The sequence below is a fragment of the Peromyscus californicus genome, unplaced genomic scaffold, assembly GCF_007827085.1.
Source record: "Peromyscus californicus insignis strain IS unplaced genomic scaffold, ASM782708v3 Scaffold_14__1_contigs__length_90479793_seg_2, whole genome shotgun sequence".
In the NCBI taxonomy this organism is placed as follows: domain Eukaryota; kingdom Metazoa; phylum Chordata; class Mammalia; order Rodentia; family Cricetidae; genus Peromyscus; species Peromyscus californicus.
Genome location: NW_026294436.1, coordinates 15,071,798 through 15,093,937, shown reverse-complemented (window position 1 = coordinate 15,093,937; position 22,140 = coordinate 15,071,798). Strand labels below are relative to the sequence as shown.

Here is a 22,140-nt window from a genome sequence, read left to right as displayed (position 1 = left end):
CAAGCAAAATAAAATATATGTATTTTTAAAGCTGGAAGATCACCAGGCATGGTGATGCATGCCTTTGACTCCAGCACTTAGGAGGCAGAGGCAGGTGGATCTTTGAGTTTGAGATCGACCTGGTCTACAAAGTGAGTTCTAGGACAGCCAGGGCTACACAGAGAAATCCTGTCTTGAAAAACCAAAATAAATAAATAAATGAATAAAATAAATATAAATAAATAAAACTGAAAAATCTAGACAAAAATGGGAATTTCCCTGGACACCTATGATCTAGCAAAAATTAAATCAAGAAGATATAAACAATTTAAACAGATCCATAACAATTAATGAAATTGAGGCCAGAATTAAAAAAAAAAATCTGGTGGCATATGCCTTTAATTGCAGCGCTCCGGAGGCAGAGTTTGAGGCCAGCCTGGGCTACATAGTGAGTTCCAGGATAGGTTCCAAAGCTACACAAAAAAACTCTATCTTGAAAAACAAAACCAAACCAAAACAAACAAACAAACTTCCAAAGGGCTACTGAGGATTAAAAACAAAAACAGAAGTTTTGTTTTTCAAGACAGGGTTTCTCTGTGTAGTCTTGTGCCTTTCCTGGAACTCACTTTGTAGACCAGGCTGGCCTCGAACTCAGAGATCCACCTGCCTCTGCCTCCCTAGTGCTGGGATTAAAGGTGTGCGCCACCATCGCCCGGCAAAAAACAAAATCTTAAAAAAATAAAAAATAAAAACCAAAAAAGTGGGCTGGAGAGATGGCTCAGAGGTTAAGAGCACTGACTGTTCTTCCAGAGGTCCTGAGTTCAATTCCCAGCAACCACATGGTGGCTCACAACCATCTGTAATGAGATCCGGTGCCCTCTTCTGGCTTGCAGGAATACATGCAAGCAGAACATTGTAAACATAATAAATAAACAACATAATAAATAAATATTAAAAAAAAAAAAACCAAAAAAGTAACCAACCAACCAAACAAAAACAAAGAAAGAGCTGGTGGGGGGGGGGCACACCTTTAATCCCAGCACATGGGAGGCAGAGGCAGGTGGGTTTCTGTGAGTGTGAGGTCCGTCTGGGCTACAGAGCTAGTTCCAGAAAAGCCAGGGCTATACAGAGAAACCTTGTCTTGAAACCTCCCACTCCCTAAAAAAAGTTCTGATTCCTTCTTACTTGCTGGACTTTGTGAATTCTTGTAACAAGTTCATCTGCAGAAACACTCCCTGCTATTACTTCCAAAGGGATTCCGCTGTCTCCTATAAAGAAACTGGATGGAACACAGACTACAGGATCTGTACACGTTAATTAAGTCTAATAGTTCATGTGGGAAGCAAGAAGTTTTATAAAATACAATAACAAAGCAAAACACATCATCTTAGTGGATTTTACGATGTTCCTCACCCCAATTACCATATCATGCCTCTAGTGCATGTGATATGTAAAATGACTTACGGTTTGTTTGGCATATTGGAGTGAAAATGTATTTCATTTTCCTACATCATTCTATCTATTTTGCCTCTTGCCACCTGCTTTTAACATTTCAACCAAATTACTCCATAATGCTCTTCAGATATTCACATTAAAAAAGAAAACATTGGTTCAGCATCCACATGGCAGCTCACAACTGTCTGTAACTCCAGTTCCAGGGTACCCAATATCCTCACACAGATATACATGCAGGCAAAACACCAATGCACAGAAAAATTTTTTTTAATTAATTAATTAAAAAATACAAAACAAAACAACAACAACAACCAGGATGATCCTGCAATTCAGCAAGGCCATTAAAAAAAAAAAAAAAAACACCACCAAAAAACACACACATTGGGGATTGGAGAGAAGGCTCAGAGCACTTAACTGGTTTTCCAGAGGACCCAGGTTCAATTCCCAGCACCCAGGTGGCGGCTCACAGCTGTCTCAAACTAAAGTTCCAGGGGACCTGACACCCTCACCCGGGGAGACATACATGCAAGCAAAACTTCAATGCACATAAAATAAGAAAAATAAATTAAAAAAAAAAAGAAAAACATCTACTTTGCCATTAGCTACAATGTATTACCTCAAAAGACTGCAACATTACTTCTACCAAAAGATGTTTTCTTAAATAAAACCAAATTCTACATTTTTTAATTAAAAAAAGAAAAGCAAATATAATATATATGAAACCAATTCTTCAATGAAAGGATACAAATCTGTGAAAATTGCAGACAGGCTTCACTGTAAAAACAAAATCAAGAGAAAAATCATAATATGAATTCAACTATTTTCCAAATACTGGGTTGCTTTCATTAAATTTACTATACTAATCACAAGTATATTTTAAAAATTACTAGTTGTCATAGCAATAAGCTAGAAGGACAGAAATAAGAATTTTATTTTATTTATTTATTTATTTATTTTTGGTTTTTCGAGACAGTTTCTTTGTGTAGCTTTGCGCCTTTCCTGGATCTCACTCTGTAGACCAGGCTGGCCTCGAACTCACAGAGATCCACCTGGCTCTGCCTCCCGAGTGCTGGGATTAAAGGTGTGCGCCACCACAGCCTGGCAAGAATTTTATTTCACAACACATTTTTGTTCATTTTAATTGTTGTTTCATAATTTCCAGATTAAACAATCCTTTCTTCTTATAACCCACAAAGTGGTGGCTGGGTTTACAAGTTAAAAATGTCTGTCTTGCTGGGTGTGGTAGTATCCACCTTTAACCCTAGTTCTAGGGAGGCAGAGGTGGGAGGATTTTTATGAGTTCAAGGTCAGTCTGGTCTATTCAGTGAGTTCTAGGACAGCCAGAGCTATATAGTGAGACCCATGGGCGGGGGGACGACAAAACAAAAAGAATATCTCGTGTTGCTTCCTTAATAGAAATATACTTAAATAAAATCTTGGGGGCTGGAGAAATGGCTCAGTGGTTAAGAGCACGAGCAGCTCTTCCAGAGGACCATGTTTGACTTCTAGTACCCACATAGTGGTTCACAATCATCTGTAACTCCAGTTCCAGGGGATCCAACGCCCTTTTCCTTGGGCACTGTACGCACATGATGCAGACATACATGGAAATACTCATATAATGCACATAAATCTTTAAAAAACCATAGCCTTTCATAAGATACAGTGACATAACATACTACTCTGTGATAAAAAGGATGAAAACACCTAAATGTCCATTAAGAAAAACGGTCTAAGAGAATTAATGGGGAAAAGGTATAGAAATATATTAATATATATATTAATTCAATTTTTTTGGTTTTTTTTTTTGAGACAGGGTTTCTCTGTGCAGCTTTGTGCCTTTTCTGGAACTCACTTTGTAGCACAGGCTGGCCTCGAACTCACAGAGATCCGCCTGTCTCTGCCTCCCGAGTGCTGGGATTAAAGGCGTGCACCACCACTGCCACCCAGCGGAAACTATATTTTAATGATTTACTTAACACCAGTAAAGAGCCTGGTGGTCAGGGATAGGAGAGAGGGCTCAGGTAACAGTAAAGCACATGCCTAGCATGTATCATCCCTCAATTCAACCACTAGCAAAACACATGAATGCACACTTACACACACAGTCGGGAATAAGAGAGACTTTTTAGAGTAGTTAATTAGATACTGAACAAAGCCAGTAACCTCGTAATTCCCAAGTACGGCTATAAACCAAAAACAACACGTTGGAGAGATGGTTCAGCAATTAAGAGAGCTTGCGGCTATTCCAGGAGATTCCAGTCAGATGGCAGTACCCACATAAGGTGGCTCACAAATACCTATAACTCTACTTTCAGAGGACCTGAGACCCATTTCTGGTCTGCAGAGACACTGCATGCACCTGGGGCATATATATATATGTATATATATATATATATATATACACACACACACACACACACACACACACACACACACACACACATATATATATGTGTGTGTGTGTGTGTGTGTGTGTATATGTGTGTATATATATATACATGTATATATATGTGTATATATATACACACACATATATACATGTATATATATATATATATATGGCTCAGGCAGGCACCTACATACACACATGAATAAAAATAAACAATAAAACATAAGCTATATAGTTCAGTAATATAAAACAGGTCTGCTTTATGCTACTTTTGTTAATATGAAACAATGTAAGTGAAAGTTTTATGAGCTTACAGGTAAATTTCTGAACATTCATGTATTTAATGTGTGTGTATGTGCACTACATGTGTGTCTGATGTCTACAGAGGCCAGAAGCGGGTATTGGATTTTTTTTTTTGTAATCCCTGGAACTGGAATTACAGTAGTTTTCAGCCTCTGTATGTTTGCTGTTAATTGAATCCAGGTCCCCTTGGAAGAGTAGCCAGCGTGCTTAACTGAACCATCTCTTCAGCCCCCTGAACCTTTTTATCTTAACAATGTTTTTCCAAGCATGTTATCTATTTTGAGATGAATATTGAAAAGACATTTGTAATGGTTAATAAATTAAAGATCTTACAGTCTGAAAATCACTGCCAGGCTAAAATCTAAAATCCAAATCAGCTGGGAGGATGAGACAGGAAAACAAGTTCTAGACTAGCCTGGGCTACTGAATGAGTTCAAGCCCACCTTATACAACGTTGTAAGCCACTGTAGCAAAGTAAAATGGCAGGTATGGTGACCCACATGCATAATCTCAATACTTAGGAGGTAGAAGCAGGAGGGTCAGTAACTCAAGGTCAGCCTTAGCTACATAGCAAGTTTGAGGCCAATTTGGGTAACACAAGTTCCTGTCTCAACACACCCCCCCGCCCAATAAAAAGGACGACAGAGAATAAAACAAAAGTCTGTTTAACAGGAACTATGAGGTCCTATAAATGTCTTTATTCTCTTTGACTTATTTCTTTATGTGTGTGCACACACTCATGAGTGCATACACCCCATGGTGCATACGTGGAAATCAGAGGATAATTATAAGAGTCGGTTCTCTACTTCCAGCATGTGCGTTCTGGGGAATCAAACTCGGGTCATCAGGCTTGGTGGCAAGTGACTTTACTCAGTGTGCCATCTCACCCTCCTCCTTCCTTTGAAATAAAATGGCTCCATTCCCAAAAGAGATTCCTAAAGATAAGGAAAAGCACTTGTTGCAGAGAGATTCAACCTAAGCTTTATAGTCACTTCCAAGTTCTTCCAACCGAGACACTACAAATCTTTTTCAGGATAGTAATTTTTTCACTTTCATTTATTTATGTAATATATATGTGTGTGCGTACGTAGGCAGACATGTGCACATCGCAGAAGTCAGAGGACAACATGGAGAAGTTGGCTCTCTCTTCCCACCATGTGTGACCTGGAGCCTGAACTCAGGCCTGGTGACAAGTGCCTTTACCCACTGAGCTGTTCTGATAGCCCCCAATCATATTTTTTGTTACATGCTACATGGATGTGAGGTGGACAAGAGAAATTAAATTTTTTTTAAAATCAAGGTGTAGGCCGGGCGGTGGTGGCGCACGCCTTTAATCCCAGCACTCGGGAGGCAGAGCCAGGCGGATCTCTGTGAGTTCGAGGCCAGCCTGGGCTACAGAGTGAGTTCCAGGAAAGGTGCAAAGCTACACAGAGAAACCCTGTCTCAAAAAACCAAAAAAAAAAAAAAAAAATCGGCCGGGCGCGGTGGTGGCGCACGCCTTTAATCCCAGCACTCGGGAGGCAGAGGCAGGCGGATCTCTGTGAGTTCGAGGCCAGCCTGGTCTACAGCGCGAGATCCAGGAAAGGCGCAAAGCTACACAGAGAAACCCTGTCTCGAAAAACCAAAAAAAAAAAAAACCAAAAAAAAAAACAAACAAGGTGTAATAATGAATTTGAAAATGGTAACCAGAAAATATTAATTGCCGTGAAAATATTAATTTTGATTTACAACTTCTTTATAATAAAGTTTAAATAGTAATCATAACAAAATAATTTAAATTCCCATAACTGGGTGCAGTGGTATACTCAAAAGCAATAAAAAAAATAATTTAAGTTCCCAATATATCTTAGTGCCTTAGTGTGGTGATATTTTATTTGTATGTTAATAACTAAAGTTTGCCTGGAGATCAGAGGGAAAAGCAAACCATTTTAAGTAAACACCAAAGTCAGGCAGCAGTAGCATATGCTCTTACTCCAATCACTTGGCAGGCAGGGTCTCTGTGTGTTCAAGGCCATACTAGGGAACAGAGCCAAGCGTGGTAACACATGCCTTTAATCCTAGTACCAACCCTAGAAACCTGGAGGTCTGTACAGACAGTGACAAGGAAGTAAGGTAAGAGCCAATGAGAAGGCAGAACAGCAAGGCAATAAAGGCGTGGGTAGACAGGAAGTAGCTCACTTCTGGAAGCTGCGGCATGATGAGGTAAGGTTAGCTGGTGGCTATTCCTATTTCCCTGATCTCTAAAGCTTTCACCCCTATATTTGGGTCCATGTGTACCCATAAAATTAACATTCTTAATCGTTTAAGAGTATCCTCAGCCGGGCGGTGGTGGTGGTGGTGGTGGTGGTGGTGGTGGTGGTGGTGGTGGTGGTGGCGGTGGCGGCGGCGGCGGCGGCGGCGGCAGCGGCACACCTTTAATCCCAGCACTCGGGAGGCAGAGCCAGGCGGATCTCTGTGAGTTCGAGGCCAGCCTGGGCTACCAAGTGAGTCCCAGGAAAGGCGCAAAGCTACACAGAGAAACCCTGTCTTGAAAAAAAAAAAACCAAAAAAAAAAAAAAAAAGAGTATCCTCATAAATAACAGACCATGATTACAAAAGAAAACAGTAACGAAACATTAAAGCATAAGCGTACCTTTTGGTGTCAATTTTAATAGCAACGAAATTGTTTGCAGACGCTGCTGTCACTTTCTCATCTTCCCAGCTGGCAGCCATCTGTGTGGACTGCTCATCGTCACCTGAGACAACATTTCAAGAACTCTTATAAACGCCAAGGCCAGGACTGCTAATTCTAAATTCTTTCCCCTGTGAAACTAGAACTCCAAATAAAATATAACCCACAAATATTTTTCTTCTAAATTTTATTTATTATTTTATGTGTATAAGCACTTTGCCTTGCATACACCTAAGAGCATCACAGTGTGTAATGAATGCCTAAGGAGGCCAGAAGATGGTTTTGGAACCCCTGGAAATGGAGACACAGACAGTTGTGAGCTGCCATGTGAGTGCTGGGAACAAAACCAGTTCTCAGTAAGAGCAGCAAATGTGTTTCTCCTTCCTTCCTCCCCCATACAGTCTGTATGTGGTCCTAGAACTCACTGTTTCTGCCTCCCAAGTGCTAGGATTAAAGGCGGGCTCAGCCACACCTAGTTTAGCAAGTCATCTCTTAACTTCATCAAACTTGAAAACTGATCCTTCGGAAGCTTGGCTGTGATAAAGTACTTGTCTTGAACGCACAACGCCCTTGGTTTGATTCCCAGCAGAGCAAACACACAAATGCGCCCCCAAAAATTTATCTATAACTTCAGCTGGCTACTTAAAAATACAAATGTAACTACTTCTTATAACTTCCACTGCTACCACCTTGAGCAAAGTTAGCAGAGGTCACCCAGACAATTACAGTAGCCTAAACGGTTCTTCCCCACTGAGTCTTTTTTTTAAAGATTTCTTTACTTACTTTTATTTCGTGTGTGTTACATTTACATGTATGTCTAGTACTCAAAGAGGCCAGAAGAGGCTGAGTGGTTGTTACACACTTTTAATTCCAGCACTCAGGAGGCAGAGTCAGGCAGATCTCCTGAGTTCGAGGCCAGCCTGGGCTACAGAGTGAGTTCCTGCATAGCCAAGGCTACACAGAGAAACCCTGTCTGGGGGGTGGGGTGGGAGGCCAGAAGAGGGCATCAGATGCGCTGGAATTGCAATTATGGACAGTAAGCTGCCATGCTACACTGGGAGCTGAACCTGAGTCCTGTGAAAGAACAAATGCCCTTGGCTTGTCCAGTCCCACTAGGGTGTCTGTTCTTACACAGCAACTGGTTGTCATGTAGCTTCTGAGAACTGAACTTGGGGCCTCTGTAAGAGCAGCAAGTGCTCCTAACCACTGAACCATCTCTCCAGCGCCATTTAACATTAAAAAGGTTTTAAAAATTAACTTTACTATAAAAAAAACTTGGACATAAAAGCCATCACAGGTCACCCACTTTCTAATACACTATGTATCTTAATTATCTTTATTGTTTACTGCCTTTCTCTCCTAAATAGAAAAGATTCTAGGAGGGCAGAGACAGTTTTTCATGTTATCTTAAGATAGAAATCTCACCAGGTGGTGGTTGCCTGGCACCACCACTTGGGAGGCAGAGCCAGGCGGATCTCTGTGAGTTGAGTTTAAGCCCAGCCTAGTCTACAGAGCCAGATCCAGGACAGGCTCCAAAACTATACGGAGAAACCCTTGTCTTGAAAAACCAAAAAAAAAAAAAAGCGGGGGGGGGGGGGGGGCGACGACGGACGGACGGACGGACGGACGGACGGAGACGGAAATCCCTACAACAGAACTTGCATCTGGGCGTAAAGCAGGTGTTCAGTGTTTACTGGAATAAACATTTAAATGTCTAGTATAGTAAGCATACAGGCATGCCTACAATACTTGACTACACATCTGAATAAGATAAGAGCCATGAAAAATTTGGACATGGAAATGGGACATATTGAAACCAATTAAGAATACCCTTTTTAACAGGCTCATGGAAGTTACAACCAAGAATAAAGGAAAGTTGCTATTTGTAAATGAGAGCATTCTGAATGAAAATGTTTCCAGAGACAATGGAGTTGAAAGAAATAATAAATTCCCAAGAAAATGACTCTGCTATGAACCTAGAAAATAGCTATTTAGGAATATTCTTTCTCCAGTCACTTTAAGGAGGCAGTAAAGAGTGAGAAGTGTGATGCAGTCTTTCATTCACTCACTAATTTTATTCTACTTCCGTTCATTTGTTCAGTTCATAGGCATTGGGCTTGTGTACTAGATATAAAATGAACACTGTTCTCAGCACAGCTTAAAATCTAATATGTATTATATATATATAATATATATATATAAATATATATTATATATCCAAACAAGTAGGCAACTACCAACACTTAAAGCAGTAATTGCTATGAATGAGAGTGTTAGGGTTTGGGAAGACAGTTCAGTTAGTAACAAGAAGATCTGAGTTTGATTCCCAGCGTGTGAGCACACATACAAATAAAGAAAATCTCTTTATCATGGTCAGAGAAGCATGCTCTGAGATGACAGGGTCTCTCTACATGGCCCTGGATGTCGTGGATCTCACTATGTAGACCGGGCTGGCCTTGAACTCCCAAGTGCTAGGATTAAAGACATGCATCATCATACCCATCTCTAAGTTGACAATTAAAGTGGACCAAAGAATGAGCCACACTAAGTACAGAAAAGTTCACCATGCAGAAAGAATATACGTACAAAGAAAGGTCTGTGTGGCTGGGAAAATAATAAACAATGGAGAACACGAGGCAAATGGAACTGAAAAGTTAATGAAGGCTACCCACAGCGTGGATTATCTAACAGAATGTACAATGGTGACATTTAGCTAGAAACCCTGGGGGAGAATAACAAATGAAGGCAATAAACATATTTAAGCTTGAGCCAATCCTAAGAAGGAGACTACATTTTGTTTTGGCCTTTCCTTTCTCTTTATAAAGTTGTGGTCTTTCATTTCCCCACCCATACTGACTGGCTAGGTTAGTGTCTTGATGTCACATTCCCTCTGGCACTGTCTGTTCCTAATTCAGCCTTGTGATGGCAGCAGTAGCTGAGGGAAATCCTCAATGAGAGGCTTCTTAATACTTACTAAGTTCCACTAGAACACGAGTTGCCATTGTCAGTATCTTTAGAGGCTTATTTTAATCAAATTATCAACCACATTATAAAATTAGATGACCCTAAGATTTTAGGAGAACATATGCTATACTTGGAGGTAGCAGCAATATTCAAAGTGAGGACACTTAAAAGTGTGCAAACAAACTCCGAAGCACAGACAGCTGCATTCTTCCAGCCTCACCATCCAACCTAAGGAATCTCAACTGCTCCAACCGTACAGGCTTTGTGGTCTGTGTTAGCCAAAGAGGGCAGCCAACAGTACCGGACATGAACAATTTTCAGCCTGCCTTATAACATCACTGACTAGACAGACATCTTTGCTTCTGCCTCCTCATCAGATTTTGTACTATGGCACAACTGTCTTTATATCTTTCAGTTCAAACAGCTAAAACTGGAAATTCTTGTTAATTTGGTTGAAGTATTTCTAGTTTCTAATACAACTCTACAATTATTTAATTTTTATTTAAGTATTAAATGAATCACCTAATTCATGAAAATTATATTAAACAACGCCAGATGTAGTAGCCCATGCCTGAAGTCTTAGGTACTTGGGAGGCTGACACTAGGGGGATTACTAAGTCCAGGAGTTGGAGGGCAGCCTGGGCAATAGCAAGACCTAGCCTCTGAAAAAAGGGAAACAATTTCATGAAATAAAAACTTGCCTAAAACATTTTCCTGGAATAATTTTTAAAAAATATACACTTGGCCGGGTGGTGGTGATCCCAGCACTGGGGAGGCAGAGGCAGGAGGATCTCTGTGAGTTTGAGGCCAGCCTGGTCTACAGAGTGAGTTCCAGGACAGCCAGAACTGTTGAGACAGAGAAATTTCCTCTATGTGTCTGTATGTGTGTCACATAGGTGACACAGGAGGCTGTGGAGGTCAGAAGATGCCTTAAATCCTCTAGACCTGGAGTCGTAGATGGCTGTGAGCTGCCACATGGATGCTGAACCCAGGTTCTCTGCAAAAACAGTAAATGCTCCTAACCACTGTGCCATCTCTCCAGCCCTGTACATAGTGTGTGTGTGTGTGTGTGTGTGTGTGTGTGTGTGTGTGTGTGTTTAATCCTAGAACTCACAATTCCCTTGCCTCTACCTCCCAAGTTCTAGGCTGTGAATAATTCTTTGAACACTCTTGAAACCACTTCCTTAGCTATAGCTTTCTTTTTCATTTTTTAATAAGATGAATTTTTTTTTAAAGGTTGGTGTATTACTAATGGGATCTCAGATCAAGAAAACCTTAAGTTCTGAATGTATTCTTCAAGTTATGAACAAAGCTCTAGGGCCCAGGCATGTATAGCCTGTGTCCTTGAGTCAAAGCATAAGAGAATAGCTCTGGGGGACTGGAGAGATGGCTCAGTGGTTAAGAACACTGACTGCTCTTCCAGAGGACTTGGGTTCAATTCCTGGCACCCACATGGCAGTTCACAACTGTCTGTAAGTCCAAGATCTAACACCCTCACACAGACATACATGCAGAAAACACTAATAAACATAAAATATTTTTTTATAAAAAAGAGAACAGCTATGTTTATGGTACAACATAGAATGTCTTGAGGACTGTTTGGGTGACTTGGTTGAGATTTGGGGGGTGGTGGCGTAACTTGATTCTGAGGATCTGAGGTATGAACCCTGCAGACAGCTGTGTCCTGTCACAGTGACAAAAGATGGGACCTACCTGCTAGGTGCTGCCAGAGTGTTGCTGCTTTATGATCCCAGTGTCTATACATTCTTAGAGCAACAGTCATCCTACTTCGTGTTGGGACGACCTAGCTAAAACTCTAGAAAAACTAACTGTATTTTGGAAGAGGGACAGACTCCGCTGTCTGTCCATTCTTAACAGTATTTCCGCAAACATTCAATAGCTGCTGATACTCTAAATATATCTACTACCAGCAAATCCCAGTAAAGTTAACGGAGGAGTATGGATATATGCAAAGCGCTGTACAGTGTAAGACTTCAAGTATTTCTACAGCTGTCCAATATTTATTAATCAAACCTAGCAATTCAGACTAGGGATGTAGTTCATTGGCAGAGCAATTACTGGGCATGAATGAAGCCCCAGGTTTGGACTTACCCATGAAGGGGAAGTTTTTTCTTTCAAGTTAACTGCTACCTTAGTGCTTTTTAGGAATATTTAACTATCATCAATCGCATATTGCTAAAAAACATGGATGCTGCCGGGCAGTGGTGGCGCACGCCTTTAATCCCAGCACTCGGGAGGCAAAGGCTGGTGGATCTCTGTGAGTTCGAGGCCAGCCTGGTTTACAGAGCGAGATCCAGGACGGGCACCAAAAACTACACAGAGAAACTCTTTCTTGAAAAACCAATGTAATAAACTAGGGCTGGAGAGACAACTCAGTGGTTAGAAGCACTAGTCACTCTTCCAGAGAATCTGGGTTCAATTCCCAAACCCATGTAATGGCTTACAATCATATTAAGATCTCATAAACCTATTGACCTCATACTATAGTGTCATATTCTTTCATTCTTATGTGCTATTGTCCTTACTGGTTTACAAGACTTACATATTTAAAGTATAATACCACTCCAAGAGACTCTAAAGGATTTACGCTCTAATTAACAGCAAGTACCAAGCTAAAAATTCAGCATAACAAAACAATCAGACATTTACATTTTAAGGCTGAATCAAATGCATATTTCAGTCACTTTTCTTCACAGAAATGGACAAAGTTATAGAACGACTAAGAGATGTGGGTCAACTACGAGTAAAATGTTACTAAACAAAAGTAGATGAAGAAATACACTTCAGGAGCTGGAGAGATGGCTCAGCAGTTAAGAGCACCACTGGCTGCTCTTCCAGAGGGCCCGGTTCAATTCCCAGCACCCACATGGCAGCTCAACATGTCTGAAACTCCAGTTCCAGGACTTTTGACACAGTCCCACAGACATGAATGCAGGCAAAACACCAGTGAACATAAAATTAAAAAAAAAAATTCACTTCAAATTAACAGTTGTCACACAAACTGGTCCGGGTAAGAAGAACGTAGAAAACTACAAGAAGCAGACGGTTGACTGCAAATATACAAGACTTCAGCAATAAAACAGATTATGGAACAAAATAATCTAGAGACATTGGGTAAATGAGTTAGCATATGTCTGGAAAACTAGACTTGATGTTAGAAGGGGGTAAGAATCACGATTGAATATGTACTTTTAAAATTGTTAAAAGTGTGTAATTAATATATATAAACTTGTAATAATGCAGTTATTGCATCTTAGATTCCCCTCCTGGCGCTATTATAAAAGATTACGCCTCTGTGAAGCTTAAGTTTATGTTTCAGAAACATTCTAAGGCAGCTACTGTGGACATCAGGTGGTTTCTTTGTGGCTTACCGATGACACAGCTTTCTTGACAGCTCACAACTAATGAGACCCAACTGTCTGCCTAGTGGCCCGTCCCAATCCCACCTGAACACCAAGACTTAAAAGGACGTCCAAGCTCCCTGGGCAGGGGACCCCACAGGACCAAGGGGGCACCAGGGTGGGGGGTCTTGGGGGTCTGCCTGCGACAACCCGATTGCTAGGGCCTGCAGGGCTCGTCTCCTCGCAGGGATCGGTGTCTGGGGACAGGGCCTGCCTGGACTGCGCTTCCCACACAGAAGCAGGGAGGGGGGGGTCACGCCGGCGGCCCAAACGGAGCCAGAGGAGCCCCAGCCCGCCGCCCGAAGAAGCGGAGCAAGCCCGGAACCAAGCCACATAAACCCTCCCCCCTGGTCCCGATCGGAGACGAGCGGACCCGAGCCGACTTGGCGACCGGGTGAGGCTGCCCGGGCCCGGAGGACCCGACGCTAACGAGCACCAAGAACAACCCAGAAGCGCTCTCTCGGTCCCTCCCAGGCCCGCTGCCCACTCACCTGCCACGAACACCACGAAGACGGCGCCGCTCCTCTTGGCAGACGCGATGGCCGCCGGGATGGCGCCTTGGAACCACAGCATCGCTCCCCGCAGGCCCGGGCGCTCGCTCGCTCGCTCGCTCGCTCGCTCGGTGTGGCGTCGCCGCGGCCCCACGGCCGGCCCCGCCCTCCTCGTCTTCCGGCCTCGCGGCCCCGGGGAACCACCGGCCCGTCCGCCGCCTCGTCTGAGGATCCGGCTCCTCACCGGCTCCTACGCCCGAAAGCGGACACCCGCCCCCCGCCCCCGCCCGGGGACGCGCACCGGAGCGCGCGAGGCAGAAAAACACGCCCCCTGGCCCCCCCGAGTCACGTGACCACGCACGTCTTCGGGGCCGCGCGCCCCGGGGCCCTGTGGGTTAGGGAAGCCCGCCTAGGCGCGCGCCCGCGAAGCCTCGGCTTCCGAGTCCAGGAAGTGAAAGGAGGCCTCGGGAATGATGACTAACCGCTACGGCGCGTCGGCGTCGCCTGCAGCGAGGCTCTCTGGGAATTGTAGTCTTTCGAGGCTTGTTTATTTCCTTGTTGTAGAACTATGAACTGTGGTTCCCAGGCACGACAAAAGGGGGCAGTAGTGAGCGCCACGACGCTGTAAGAATAAATGCTAGATAGCGAGTTGCTATCACGCTCTGAAGTGTGGAGGCAATCTGTTCCACAAAGAAATGAAAAGAAGCTTTACAGGGGTTCACCGGAAGCCTCTGGCTTCTATTTAGTTTGACCCTGTGGATTCAGAGGGGCGTAGTGGCGCATGCCTTTGGTCCCGCCACTCAAAGGCAAAGGTGGGTGGATCTCTGAGAGCTGGAGGCCAGCCTGGTCTACATGGCGAGTTCCAGGACAGCCAGGATATGGAAAGAAATCCCGAATCAAAAAACAAACAAAGGAAAGAAGAAAAAGACTGGAAAGGCCATAAACCCCCTTACCTGAGGGGAGGTCCTGGCAGAATACTGGCCTTCGGGGATATAATAGGCATTGATTAACTGGATCACGTTCTAAAACCTCTAGCCACTATGCTATTGAAACAACTTATTTATTTATTTTATTATTATTGTTGTTGTTGTTATTATTTGGTTTTTCGAGACACAGTTTCTCTGTGTTGTTTTGGTGCCTGTCATGGAACTCACTCTGTAGACCAGGCTGGCCACCATCGCCTGACTTCTTTTTTTCTTGAGTGAGAGAGGTGTAAAGAAAATTGTCTATATGGAGTAAAATCAATTTGTCTATTAGCCAGTAAGAAAATAACTTGAACCAGGCAGTGGTGGCGCATGCCTTTAATCCTAGCACATGGGAAGCCGAGGCAGGTGGATCTCTGTGAGTTCAAGGCCAGCCTGGTCTACAGAGTGAGATCCAGGACAGGCTCCAAAGCTACACAGAGAAACTCTGTCTCGAAAAACCAAAAAAGAAGAAGAAAAGAGAATAACTTGATAACTGTGTAAGGTTTGTGGATGCATATGAATAAAAATGGAAGAAGAAAACATTTGCATTTGTCCTAGCTTCATTCAAACATCAAGTTTTTTTTTTTTAATGTAAACTACTTTGACATTCCTCTTCTGCTTCGAAGGCAGATACAAGTGAATAACAAGTATTAGTGGCAAGATGTGGGGCAATAACAAGGGGTTAAGCCCATAAAGTCTGTAAACAAAGCCCAGGTCATGAATACCTCCATTTATAGTCAACATAACCCTGTACAAATTTCCTAACAGTTGAGTTGCCTCACTGGACAATTGGAGCCCTGAGGGAGCCTGCCCTTTAGGCCATGTGATTACACAGAAAACCTTGTAAGTGCTTAGCAAGTACTTGGTAATTAAGTGGTAATTAAGTGCTTTACAGATGTTAGGTACGGTTCTGGATGCCTGCCCAAATCACGTTTAAAACTATGCATGTACTTTTCAGAATTCAAAGCCTTTGTTTTGCGAGATCGTTTCTCAGTTTAATCACTGGACAAATACTTGTTGAGAAATGCATTGGAGAGATGGCTCAGTGGTTAAGAGCACTGACGGCGCCCATAGAGAACCCAGGTTCGGTTCCTAGCACCCACATGGCAGCTCTCACAGCTGTTTGTAATTTCAAGATCTGGGATACATGCAGGCAAAACACCAATGCACATAAAATAAAAATTATTGGGGCTGGAGAGATGGCTCAGTGGTTAAGAGCACTAGCTGCTCTTCCAGAGGTCCTGAGTTCAATTCCCAGCACCCACGTGGTCGATCAAAAGCATCTGTAATGAGACCTGGCAGCCTCTTCTGGCCTGCAGAATAAATAAATCTTTTTTTTTTTTTAAAGAAAGAAATGCATTAGTGGTGTGGAGGAGGTATTATTAAAAGCAGTAGACGGTCTGTCTCAAGGATCACATTCTGATGGGTAACAAAACATTAAGCAATGAATTGGCCAATGACTCTCGAAATTGCTGCTGTCACAAATGCTGAGCAGAGGAACTACAGGATATTATTAATTTACATCAAGTCATTAATTATAGTTTACCAGAAATAGTCTCATGTGAGACTGAAATGGACCACTGCAGAAGCTGGCTACTTGGAGGGAGTAGTATTTCAATATGAAGTGAGGGGCTCGGTGGAGGGGGGCTCAGTGCGCAAAGGCACACATTACTCTGGCAGAGAACTTGAGTTCAGTTCTACCCACAGTAGAGGGCTCACAATAGCCTGGAACTCCAGCTGCAGGGGATCTCACAAGCTCCTGTGGCTTCTGTGGACACCTGCATACATGTGCACATAACACACACACACACACACACACACACACACACACACACACACACATAAATGTAATTGAGAAAAATCTTTTTTTTTTTTTTTTTGCTAAATTAACTGGAGAATGCTAGGTGAGAAGGTTAAATGTTTCAGGCAGAAGTTAAATGCAGAAACAATGCTCAAATTTTTGTGCTCTGAATGCCCACTCAAGTCATTTTGTGTGTGTGCACTTGTGTGAGCATGTGTGTGGAAGCCAACAGTATTTCAGCATCATTCCCCAAGAACCATTCACCTTATTGGTTGGGGATAGGGTCTCTTACGGGCCTGAAGCTTGCCAAGCAGACCAAGCTGGCTAACCAGCAAGGCCCAGGGATCTGCTGTGGAGGGGACCCAAAACAGCTTGACCACACAGATGCCACAACAGGCTTAGGGGCCTAGACACAGCTTCTGTGACAGGCTTACTGAAAGGCAACACCCAGATCCAGGAAAAGCCTTAAGCAGATACCACCCAGGGATGAGGAAATACCTGACATGCCAAACATTGCAACCATTGGATAAGGTGGCCAGATGTTCCTGAGTCTAGCACACACCTATTTTTGTTTTATAGATACCCCTAGACAATTGTCAGCCAATCAGGGTCCTGAATCCTGGAAATCTCCTCACCCCAACCTCTGCTATGATAAAGACCCCGAACCACCTGAGCTCAGGGCTCTCTGCTCTCACCACTCTGTTGGACAGACAGAGGGACCAAGCCTCAGAGCTTGAAAATAAAGGCTCTTTGCTTTTACATTCGGGATTCAGTCTCCATGGTGGTCTTTGGGGTCCCCAAGATCTGGGCATAACATCTGCCCATCTTAGGCTCCCCAGAATTAGCATGACCAATCATCAGGTTTTTTTGTTTGTTTGCCACCCTCCAGATAGCTCTGGCTGTCCTGGATCTCACTCTGTAGACCAGGCTGGCCTTGAACTCACAGAGATTCACCTGCCTCTGCTTCCCGAGTGCTGGATTAAAGGTGTGCACCACCACCACCTGGATTTGCTTTGTGTCTCCTCCCCCTTACTCCCCCCCAAAACAGGGTTTTTCTGTGTAGCTCTGGAGCCTTCCTAGAACTTGATCTATAGACCAGGCTGGCCTCGAACTCACAAAAATCCGTCTGCCTCTGCCTCCTGAGTGCTGGGATTAAAGGTGTGCCGCCACCACCATCACCGCCACCACCACCACTGCCCAACTTGCCTTTGTTTTTTTTTTTTTTTTTTAATGGCTTCTGGGGATCAAATTCAGGTCACTATGCTTACACAGCAAAAACACTTTACCCACCCACCATTTCCCCAACCTGCCCAAATTGCATTTTTCTTACTCGACAGATGAATGCAACAGAATAGTGAAAGCGGGTGTGGATGCAAGGGGTTCAGTTCCATACAGCCATTTAAGAATTCAGGACTTTGGAATTATAACCTGTTTTGTATGTTCCAAAAAAATAAAAAATAAAGGTGGAAAATGCTGAAGGACCACTGAACTTGATGTTGTATTTACATATCTAATCTGTATAAAATAATGATTATAAATGTTTGTTTAAAAAGGGGAAGTGCGCCGGGCGGTGGTGGCACACATCCCCTCACCTCAAATATATGTGATTTTTGAAAAGTTCTATGCTAGGGATGTATGGATATATCACAGGTACTCTGCAGTGAGGATGACCTTCAATTTCTGATCCTCTTGCCTTCATCTCTGAAGGGCTGGGATTACAGGTATGTGCTATTATACCTCACTTACGCCCAGAATGTGGATGGAGCCCAGAATTTCATGCACACTGGGCTAACTTGCTTTCTACCAACTGAACTACATCTCTGGTGGTCCCTAGGATCACTACTCTTGAATTGTAGGGCCAATATTAGGCGATAAAAGAGCAACTTGAACACTAGCTTTGAAGTACTTTCACAGCAGTGCTCTTATTTGAGATAACTGGGTGACTTACAGGTAGGTAGCATACTGGTGTGGGCACCCTGTACAAAAAGGTACAATTACTAGGAATGACAGAACAGGATGGTATGAGGTTTCATCACAAACCATGTATTCAGAATGGTGCTAACTTAAAAGAAACAAATTGCTTTTTAATGAAATTTTCTCTATATTTTTAGAATACAGGCGACTAAACTCATAAGTGAAACCAGAGACTATTGTATATGATCAAATCCAAGCATGTTACGTAGTATATGATAAACCAGCCTCTATTGCTCTAACCATGACATGTGGCTAATTTGATGTCTAATCTTTGTTTTTCAAGACAGTCTCATGATGAACTGTATAGCAGAGGATAACCTTAATTCTGGATCTTTGTGCCTTCACCTCCCGAGTGCTGGAATCATAGGTGTGCACTGTCCAGACCACATTTTACATTTAAATTCTTAAATTCTTAAAGCTTCACTGGACTATCACTTAGTGATACATTAATGTGTTATTTTTTACACTCACTTCTTCATGTGTATACACGTGTATGTATGTGTAATGTGGGTTGCAGGCCTGCCGTGGTATTCACATGGAGGCCAGAGGATGACTTGCAGGAGTTTGCTCTCTCCTACGGTGTGGTTTCTGAGGTGTGACTAGTCAATAGTCAGGCATGGTGGCAGGTGCCTTTACCCGATGGGCTACCGTTCTGGTCCAGGAATACCATCATTATTGTTATTTGAGACAATCATACTGTGTAGACCAGGCTGGTAGAGAACTTTCAACCATTATCATGCCTGTCTCCTGAGTGCTAGGATTACAGTCTTGGGCCACTATGCCTGGCTTCAATTATTTTGACGCTCAAGTGAAATGTGTAAACGGAGGTTGGAGGTTTCTACCTGTCCAGTGTTCATTCTTTTGTCATGTGACCCCTGTAGTAGTCCAGTCTTTTTGAGGATAGTCACTCTCAGTCTATGGAGGCTTTCTTGGTGACAATCTTATCCGTCTTCAGAAAGCATATGAAACCCCTCCCCCATCACAGTAGACTTGATCCAAGTCAGACTAGCAAAAGTTTCAGGTTAGTGGTTCCAGGTCTCATGTAGCCCAGGCTGTCGTCAAACTTGCCAAAGATGACCTTTTGACTCTTTTGTTTCCACCTCCCTAGTGCCAAGATTTCATGTGTGTAACAGCACACCTGGTTTATGTGGTGCTGGGGATCAAACCTAGGGCTTTCTGAATGCTAGACAAGCATTGTGCCAAGAGAGCTACACCCTTAACCTGGAGGACTTATTTGTGTGTGTGACAGCGTGTCAGAGGTCAGAGGGCGACTTGCAGGAGTCAGTTCTCTCCTTCTACCACATAAATCCTGGAAAAGGAACTCTTGCCTCAACTTCCAAGTGCTGTGATTATAGACATGCACTACCACACATGGTTTAAGATTTGTGTTAAACAAGTAAATTTCTTAAGCAACAAGAGAACTTCACTTCGCTAATATTTTATCTATTTCAATGCTTCCTTTCCTCTTTCCCAAAGAACTACCTTGACCACTTTTGTGTTTCTAACTCAGGCTTTCCTCCTGTCTTTCGTTTATGCCTTTTCAATATTCCTATGCCAGGAAAAAAAAATCAATCACGAATGAATGAGTTAGAAGTAAGTCAGCAACAATGCGTTCCGCATGAGCCAATGAGGCCCAAGGGGGCAATGCAGCTGCAGTGTTTGACGCTATGAAGGCTGATGGGTTCAAACGTGAGTGGAAGCTTTAGGTTTTCTTTCATCATCAGCTCTCAAAGCTTCGAGAATCCCAGACATGGGGCCAGCTTTGAGAGGCCAGGTACTGGACCATGAAGACTGCTGGCATGCAAGGCTCAGACCACCTTCACAAAGACCTTCTGCTGGCCTCTGCTCAAGTCTTACGTTGACATTTTTCTGCTGCTGATGTGGAGAATAACTTAGCTGCTGTGTGCAGTAGTGTGGATGTGTTGCCTTGACTCACACCAAGCACACAAGGAGGGTGGGTTTTTATTCTGAGGTCTCTTTCCACTGTTCACAGGTCACAAGGCCCTCACTGGTGGCATCAGGAAGGGTAACTTCCCTTAGCCTGAATGGGAGTGCAGGTCCTCTTTCTGTTGTCCTGTGAGACTAATTGTTTCTCATGCTGCTGTTGGTGGGTTCTCTCCTCCTGCCTTTATGTTTCTAGAGACTGATATGCAACAAGTGCTTTCACCTCATGAATCACCTTCCCAGCCCCTAAAGAGGTTTCTAATTGAACAAAGACAAAGTGGGTCTACATTTGTAAACATTTATTCTCTTGAACTGAAAAAGGCTTGCATCAGCACATTGTACAGCCTTGCAAAATTACACAGAAATTGAAAATAAGGTTCCTTGTTCATAAGTGCAATGAATCTTGGATGTCCAGTAATCCGCTGCAAACAATGAAAACAAAATGAAACCACTTAAGAAATTGTCAGCACTCGTCAAGTGCATTTCCTCAGGAGATAAAATATCCACAGAGGAGGATGCAGATGAGTGGCATTTAGTTATTGGAAGGACACTTAAAAAAAAGTGGAATAATTTTCCTGCCTAGGATGATTCCTATTTCTCTGTAACCTAAGTGGTTTGATTAAGAGGCATTGAGAACATAATTACCTTACACTTAATGGCCATACTACCTAAATGAAGAAGGAAGGACTCTGTTGGGGAGTTCTGGATTTCCTGGAAAACTTTTCTGTGTTTAGCAATTCAGTGGAGGAGTAATGTCTAGTTGTGGGTCTCCTTAGCACCCTCAGCACCCCCCAGAGGATAGTTTTGACATGGTTTTGACTTGGTTATTCCACTCCTGCATTCTTTTTCTCCCAAAGTCTGAGTTGGTTCACACTGTGCTGGCTGCAAAAAGAAATACAGGTTGCAACTGGTTATAATCACTTTGAAGAATAATTTGCTGTACAATAGAGCTTTGGATCTGATACAAGAATTCAGAAATATAAAACAAAATAACTATAAAAGTTAGGAGGCATCTGAACAGCATTTCCTTAGAAAAAGCTGCTATCTCTGTATCATTCCTGTGTGGGTTCCTATAGTCACTGGGGTGAAATGAATATCTCCCCCTCCCTTACTGGGTCCCTGGCTTTTCTTCCAAAAGCTGTAACACGTGGCCACACATCCCAGGAGTCTCTATATTAACATCCACTCCACATATCAAGCCAATCAGATGGGAGAGGACAGGGGGATTCTAGAGGGGTCCAAAGGTGGCTGGTTTACTGAGAACTTGCCCTTTCCAAAATGTGGAAGTCGTAGTGCTTCTTGCTCATTCTCAGCTTGAACTTGTTCACTGAGTGGATCTGCTTCTTCAGTGCACTCTGTGCAGCTGAGATGGAGGGGAACGTGGCTAGGACAGTGTATGTAGAGGCCAGGTCATTGGGTTTAGAGCGCTCGGGGTTGACAGTGCTATCCCCACTGCCACAGCACAGAGGATGACGACGGAGCTGGGGCTGAGACTGGGGGTCCCGGAGCCATCGGATCTTGGCGCCAATTTTAAAGAGTTCCCCAAAAAGCTTTTCGGCTTCCATTCGAGTTATTCCATCTGGTAGTTCCGTGATTTCCAAGACCTTGCCAACAACTAGCATGGAAAAAGCGAGAGAGTTAATGCATACCTATCACCAGGGAAGTTGGATCAAGAATGCTGCCACCCCATTATGACATTATGGAAACTCACAAAATCTCCTTTTCTCTTTAAAATCATTCCAACTCAGCATTCAGTGCTAAGGTACTGATCTCAGTCTT

The 22,140-nt window shown here is 43.1% G+C and overlaps 2 protein-coding genes across 8 annotated transcripts in view; both read right to left on the bottom strand.

The window, feature by feature from the left end:
* Positions 1–13,966, bottom strand: part of Ubxn4 (UBX domain protein 4) — a 36,031-nt gene extending 22,065 nt beyond the window's left edge. The window contains exons 1-4 of the mRNA XM_052736822.1: positions 13,678–13,966; positions 6,762–6,864; positions 2,180–2,208; positions 1,165–1,283 (exon numbers count right to left, since the gene is read on the bottom strand). Of these exons, the coding sequence (XP_052592782.1) occupies positions 1,165–1,283; positions 2,180–2,208; positions 6,762–6,864; positions 13,678–13,759 (333 nt within the window). The 5' untranslated portion in view covers positions 13,760–13,966. The remainder of the gene's footprint in view (positions 1–1,164; positions 1,284–2,179; positions 2,209–6,761; positions 6,865–13,677) is intronic.
* Positions 13,967–20,645: 6,679 nt separating this feature from the next.
* The window catches only part of R3hdm1 (R3H domain containing 1), a 139,578-nt gene continuing 138,083 nt past the window's right edge, over positions 20,646–22,140 (bottom strand). For all 7 annotated transcript variants that reach the window (XM_052736816.1, XM_052736814.1, XM_052736817.1 and 4 more), the window contains one exon: positions 20,646–21,976. In XM_052736816.1, coding sequence (XP_052592776.1) covers positions 21,615–21,976 — 362 coding nt within the window. In that variant the 3' untranslated portion in view covers positions 20,646–21,614. The remainder of the gene's footprint in view (positions 21,977–22,140) is intronic.